General features: G+C 51.8%; 1 protein-coding gene across 1 annotated transcript in view; it reads right to left on the reverse strand.

Annotated features, from left to right (window-relative positions):
• Positions 1-6,068, reverse strand: part of LOC102883532 (complement C3) — a 25,768-nt gene extending 19,700 nt beyond the window's left edge. The window contains exons 1-15 of the mRNA XM_015598116.2: positions 5,965-6,068; positions 5,616-5,823; positions 4,972-5,146; positions 4,734-4,804; positions 4,548-4,636; positions 4,386-4,468; positions 4,071-4,158; positions 3,102-3,204; positions 2,882-3,002; positions 2,500-2,615; positions 1,718-1,858; positions 1,428-1,637; positions 1,012-1,221; positions 547-708; positions 144-273 (exon numbers count right to left, since the gene is read on the reverse strand). Coding sequence (XP_015453602.2) covers positions 144-273; positions 547-708; positions 1,012-1,221; positions 1,428-1,637; positions 1,718-1,858; positions 2,500-2,615; positions 2,882-3,002; positions 3,102-3,204; positions 4,071-4,158; positions 4,386-4,468; positions 4,548-4,636; positions 4,734-4,804; positions 4,972-5,146; positions 5,616-5,823; positions 5,965-6,035 — 1,978 coding nt within the window. The 5' untranslated portion in view covers positions 6,036-6,068. The remainder of the gene's footprint in view (positions 1-143; positions 274-546; positions 709-1,011; positions 1,222-1,427; positions 1,638-1,717; positions 1,859-2,499; positions 2,616-2,881; positions 3,003-3,101; positions 3,205-4,070; positions 4,159-4,385; positions 4,469-4,547; positions 4,637-4,733; positions 4,805-4,971; positions 5,147-5,615; positions 5,824-5,964) is intronic.
• Positions 6,069-6,487: the final 419 nt, after the last annotated feature.

Raw genomic sequence — 6,487 nt, forward strand, 5'->3', positions numbered from 1 at the left:
AAAATGTGAGGCCCCAGGGTAAGTGTCAGAGCCCGGGTTTTAATTTTTTTTTTTTTTTGATGCCAAACCCCATATTCTTAACCACTAGACCATTGCCTTTATCCCTTATTTCCTCCTGCCCACCTCCCACCCCCTTTCTGTACCTGAGCTTGCCAGGGTGTCCATCCCTGTGCTCATTTTCAGGTCTAGTCCAGCGTCCTTGAACACAGCAAGTCTGTCTTTTCCACTGCCTGCTGTGCAGCCAATGTCATGCTCCTCCACCACATCCCAGATCTGGGGGTCAAGAGACCTGGTGGTCAACCTGGATTTGGAGCTTATATGACCCCTCCAGGGAAGGTGTAATAGTGCACAGTAATTGCTGGCTCATCATCAATAATTCTCACACCATTTCCCATTTATTGAGCCCTTACCACCTTACAATCTCTTTGCTGTACACTAACTCCTTGAATCCTTGTAACCATCAATGTTGCCCATTTTACAGCTGAAGGTGAAGCTCCAGCTACAATGTCCAGGCAACCTTTTGACCCAAAACCCACATGATCTCACCTTCTTCTGTGTGAGCTTGTGTTTGCTGTTCAAGACATAGACAGCCTTGTCCACTGCCACCAGCCCCACTGTGGCCTCTGCATCACCTGTCACCTGTATTTCCACCTGGCTGTTGGGCTCCAAAGAATCAAAGAGGTCTTTATTCTTTAAGCCAACTTTCAGCTGAGGATGAAAAAAGAGAGATGTCAGAAAAAGGGGCTCATACATTACCAAGGGGCTTCCCCAAGTCCACTTTCAGCTTCATGTTTCTTATGGTTCTGATGGAGCATTAGGGAATGAATGTCACCAGGCCAATCCCAACTCCACACATTTACTTGCATCTTCTATAGCCCCTAGGTTGAGCTTTTAAGGACACATCTCTTCCTCTTATACTCACCTGCCCCTGTATGAGGGGCCCTTGGACGTGGACAGACCCTCTCTCAAACTTTATGATGGTGATGTACAATTTCAAGGAGTTTGGCTCACCGTTCCCATGCATCTGTCATTCACATCGATCCATATAGAATCAGCCACCAGTTCAGGGTCTTGGCCTGTTCCCCGGGGCAGTAAATAAAAGGCCAGGATGCGGAAGGAAGGCAGCATCTCTGAAGTCACATCAATAATGGCTGATGTGTAGACACTCCCATGACTTTTTAACTGATGTTTGGCAGACACGATCTGACCCTTACTCAGGACCTTGGAGACAAGGGAGACCAAGGATGAGAAGGGTAGGGCCAGCCCACAAAGGAGGTCCACAGTCCCTTTGCTTCAGCCCCTTGACCTGATCCCACCCCAGATGGTTCCCACGTTTACGCCATTGTTCATAGTCCCTCTAACCCAGCTAACCAAGATCGTGCCAGGGAAACAATTCCTTAACTCAAGTCTCGGTCCTAGTCCCTCACCAGGATGGTGAAGTAAGTGATTTGCTCCTTGGCTTCAGGGTTCTGATGCCTTGTATTGAGGCTCAGCTGGACGTTTCTGTTAATTTCTGTGCCTAATGTCTTCACATCGATGTGCAGGAAGTTCCCTGACCCATTCTGAGTTGAGTAAGGCCAAGCTGTCATCCTGGCTGATGCCTGCTCCTCTGGTCGGAGAGCTTCATCAGTTTCCACCTGGGGAGAGCGATGGGTAAGTAACTCCCAACCCTTCCAGCTCATACGACCCCACCATCCCTGCCCTGTCAGGTTGGTACCAGTATAGGGAGCTGCTCCAGATCTGCATCTGTGTTTATGGTCAGAGCGGCCACTCCATCGACCGAGGTATAGGCTTTGTGGGTTTGGCAGCGGATGAGGACTTTGTAGGCTGGGGACCCATCAGGATTTGAGACGAAGACCTGGGGTGAAATGTGTGGTGAGATGAAGGACAGGCATGGGGATGGCCTGGTGTGGGAGGTGAGAACTGGGAATGCCATCTGGATAGGACTGCCTGGTACAGTTGTGCAAGTTGTGCACTGAACAACACCAGGGATACCATTTATATTAGTGTCTTTACGAATGGCACTCCCTAGAGTTTTGCAGTGTACAACCATATGTGGTGGCCCTGGGTGCTGGTGTGCCCATGGGATGAGGGTAGGGTGGAATTAGGGGCGGAGAAGGTAGGAGGAGACATGGAGAGCTTGAGGATAACTCAGAATGGGACTGTAACTAAAAGATGGCTCTTGTTTTCTTTATGCCCATCAGATGTCTCGAAGTCACCCAAATGAATGTAGGAGAAAACAGCAAGCTTGCTGTGCAAATATACCCTCAAGATAAACCCCTAAGCACCACATTCCAGCCCGACTGTGACTCCTAAACCCCCATAGAGAAATTCTGGAGTCACCACTGTACTTTGGAGAGACCTGGGTTAAGACTTGAGGGAACCATGGGATTGGTCAGAGGGGCAGGATGAGTTCAGTGTGGGTTTTTATTTCCTGTGGGAGGGGGGCCGCTGTTTGGGGGTGGGGGCCCTGAGTCTCTGGGTGGAGTGAACCCTGACCCTAAAATGGAAGGGCATCCCCGGCTTGAAATACTGGGGTGTCTTGATGAACTTGATGTTGTATGGGCTCCGGACGATCTTCACCCCTGAGGTTTCGGCCTGGACCATCTCACCCCCTGTAGAGAGACATAGGGACCATGATGTTTGTGGAGGAGGTTCAGTTTCCTGGAGGAGTGGTGGGCTGCTGGGATGGGAGGCCCATCTTGGTGAAGACAGAGAAAGACAATAATATAATTTCAGCCCCTGCTAGCCCTTCTGGCATTTTTCCATTTCTCTGATGAGAAAACTCAGGCAGGAGGTGGCCCACGGTCACATGGGCAAAATGTCTGGGCTGGGGAAGAACACAGTGTCTTGACCTCAGCCAGGGACTTGAGGGTGGCACCTGAGGAGAACACGGTGACGTTGACAAAGATTGAGGCCCCAATGAAGTCTTCTTCTGGGCCTTGGAATGCGGCCATCAGTGTGTCCTTTTGGAGGGAGACGTGACCCTGGCCTTTTGATATCTGCTCTTGGGACAGGAGAGAGGAGAGGAGAGATGGTTTCTTGGGAAGTGGAGGAGGGTTGAGGGAGGGGAAGCTGGGGAGTGGTCTGGGCTTGGTCACCTCCACCCTCTGCAGGGAGCTTTGAATGGGGATCCGGCGGGAATCCAGTTTCACCCCGAAGATGGCCAGGGCATGTCCATCCACAGGCTTGTTGAATATATACCTGGGGAATAAAGGGCCATTACACTGGCTCTGAAGCACCCACACAACCTCATGTAGCTGCAGAGATGGCCTATATGACCTCACAGGGCTGCAACAATGGCTGTGAAACTTTGGGAGGGGGAAGAGGTGACCCCTGACAACTCAGATTGTTTCATTGCTGACCCACAAAACCCTGGGAAATGACAAATATGTTGCATAAAGCCTTGTGAGGTTGTAGATATGGTCTAAGCAACCTCATGAGATGGTAGAGGTAGTTTATACAGCCTTATGGAACCACATAGAAGTCTGCACAACCCATGGGGTGCCAAAGGTGTCCCATGCAGCTTATTCACCTGTAAAGCCGCAGGAATGGTCTGTATAATGTTAAGAAGTGAAAGATATGGTCCTTACAATCTTAGGTGGATAACTGGGCCTGTACAAACTCGTAGAGCTGTGGAGATGGTCTATAAATCTCACAAGGCAGCCAATGTGGCATTTGCAATTTCATAGAACTGCAATTGCAATCTTTGGATAACCTAACAAGATACCAAAGGTGTCTGTGCAACCTTGTGGACCCTCAGTGGTGGTCCAAAATATGAGATGTGGTACAACTCCATTAGGTAAACAAGGTGGCCTGTACAATCCCCAAAAGCTGAAGGGATGGTCTGCACCACCTCACGGATGGCAGACATGGTCTGTACACCCTTACAAATGGCACACGTGGTCTGTACAGCCTCATGGGACAATGTAGGTGGCCAAGAACATCTGGTAAGTGGCAAAGAGTGCCTCTACTATGCCCTAAGTGCTACGGAAGTGGCCTGCTTCTTGCCACCCTTCAGTTTGTTGGCGACCTTGGTTCTCTGACCAGGTTGGGGTAAGGGGACTCACGAGGCCTTGATGTTCACACCCATGGCTTCATCGCTGAGGTAGAAGAAGGTCTTATTTGGGATTAGGCGGACTTCAAAAGATGGGAGCACTGGGTGGAGAAAAAGCAGTGGATACCCTCAGCATTTTGCCATCCCCCCCGCCCCCCGCCATGTCCTCCCTGTCCCACTCCTTCCCCTGCGACCCTGGAAACCCCCAAGGGCTGGAAAATGCAGTCCTGTTCACCAGCTCCCTGCTCGGACCCGTGAGATTTCCTTTCCATTTCCAGCCCTGTTTCTGGTGTGTCCCGCCTCGCCCTCCCTGTCACACCCTGCTCACCATACTCCTTTACATCAAAGGCTGCCTTGAACTTCTGCTTGGCTGCACTTTGGTAACTGGCTTCAATGCTCCAGGTGCCAAAACTGAGACACAGAAAGTTAGGAGAAATGGAGACTGAGGAGACCCTCCCTCCCTCCGCCCCCAGGGCTCCCAGCAGGGCACCTGATGAGCTCTGGGAGATAGAAGGAGCTCATGAAGAAACCTCCTTCGGCCAGCAGATCCTGGCTGATCACAGTGATCCCTTCAGGGTTCTGTGAGGACAGAGGGTGGGTGGTTCATGCCCTCATGTCTTCAGTACATGATATAACCCTGGTGTCTGGGAGCCACCCTCCCATCAGGAGAGGCCACCTTGATGTCCAGAGTGAATGTCCTGGTCACAGGATCCATCTTGTGGTTCACAGTGAATATCCTGTATTGAACTGGAGGAGGAGGAAAGACTCTGAGCATTGGATAGAATTTGGAGAAGGGGTGTAGTCATTAGGGTCTTGGGCAAGAGGGAGACATTGGAAGGTGGAACATGTCAGGCATTGGGGGGCTGGGGGTGAGAGTCAGAGCCTGCCCCAGGCCAGGAGCCCAGAGGATATACCCAAGTGCTCAGGGGTGTAGATGGTCTTGTCTGTCTGGATGAAGATGTAGCCAGCATGGGGAGCCACCAGCACCACCTTCTCCATGAACGAGGAGACGGAGGTGGGTGCCCAGGTTGCCTTGATGGTGACATATTGCTGCCCCGGTTGTGCGGGGTACACCAGGGTCTCGGGGATCTAGGAAGAGATGCCATAGTCCTCAGGTCCTGCCGGGGTTTCCATCTCTGGTGACGAAACCCTGGACCAGGTTTTGGGAGAAGCAATTGAATGGGGGCCTCTGGCTCTGCCTTTGGAAGCAAGGTCACTGTGCGGCTGTGAAGTTTTCTCTTGCACTAGGACATCCAGCTAAGGGGCGTGGGGATGCAATCCAGTCCAAGCTCAGTTTCCTGAGCCGCCAGCAGAGAACACCTTTTATTAATTCACATAGAGGCATCATATGGGCTAATCGTAGCCCTTCTTAGAGCCCAGATTTAGGGGAATTTGGGTTTCCAAATGAGCAGGACGTGAGAGGAGCAGTAGGTATAGCCAAGCCCTGCCTCCTCCCCAGTGTCTCTTGTGGGAAGTCCCTCTACAGTCTGCCCCTATCTACCTTTGCTGCTGGCCCAAAGCCTCCCTTTGTGGCCACCCATCCTGGCCTGTCACCTACCATCACGGATGCCTGCTTCATAAAATGGTTTTCTGGTGAGAGAAGGAGCTGGCTTCTAGTCAACATTGTCCTCTTCATGGGAAAGTCCCACACAGTGAGGTTCACTTCGAGCGTCCCAGTGAGGGGCTGCCTGGAGTCCGAGTGAGCCTGCACGTGGATGTTCTCGGGGGTGCCGACCCGCAGGACTCGGGGGGCCACCAGGATGTACCTGCCAGTAGACCAACACAGAGGCATGGGGGTCTCTACTGCGGGAGGCATCCGTAGAAACACATGGAGTCCCATGCAGGGAGTTATGAAGACAACAGATGTGCAGGCAGCCAGCCAAGTCCCTTCGGTTTCCCAGACTCACAATGGTTCAGCATGGGCGAGGGGGATTCTCAAGAGCAGCAGAATCCATCCCAGGGGCCAGGGTACATCCATGTCAGTGAGAGAGTGATGTAGGGCCACTGGCCACAGATGCCTGTCTTCTTGTAAGCCCCAGCTCTGGTCTGTTTGCTTTGACCTGTCCTGGCTGAGTTAATATTAAACAGACATGGAGAGTTCCAATGGGAGCAAAAGGGGCTGCTCCTCCCTTCTTAGGTAAACCTCTATTGGAGGGTTGGGAACAGTTGCATTGAGAAATGTTCCAGCTCCCCACTTGGGAGCCAGGGTGGTAGGGGGTGTCCTTTTCATGAGCCAGGGGGTTCTATGCTGAAGCCCTCCTCTCTCCTAGCAAAGAAACTAGGCTACTTAGAAAGAGGAACTTGACTCAAGGCTTGGTAGAGATTTCCGGCAAGGCGCAGGAGGAAACAGGATTGTCCCCTCCTCCGCCCTTGCGAAATCAGTGAAAATTTCTGGGAGCCTCACTCAAATGGGAGTAGTGTAGGCATTAT

The sequence above is a fragment of the Pteropus alecto genome, unplaced genomic scaffold (genome assembly GCF_000325575.1).
Source record: "Pteropus alecto unplaced genomic scaffold, ASM32557v1 scaffold761, whole genome shotgun sequence".
Classification (NCBI taxonomy): domain Eukaryota; kingdom Metazoa; phylum Chordata; class Mammalia; order Chiroptera; family Pteropodidae; genus Pteropus; species Pteropus alecto.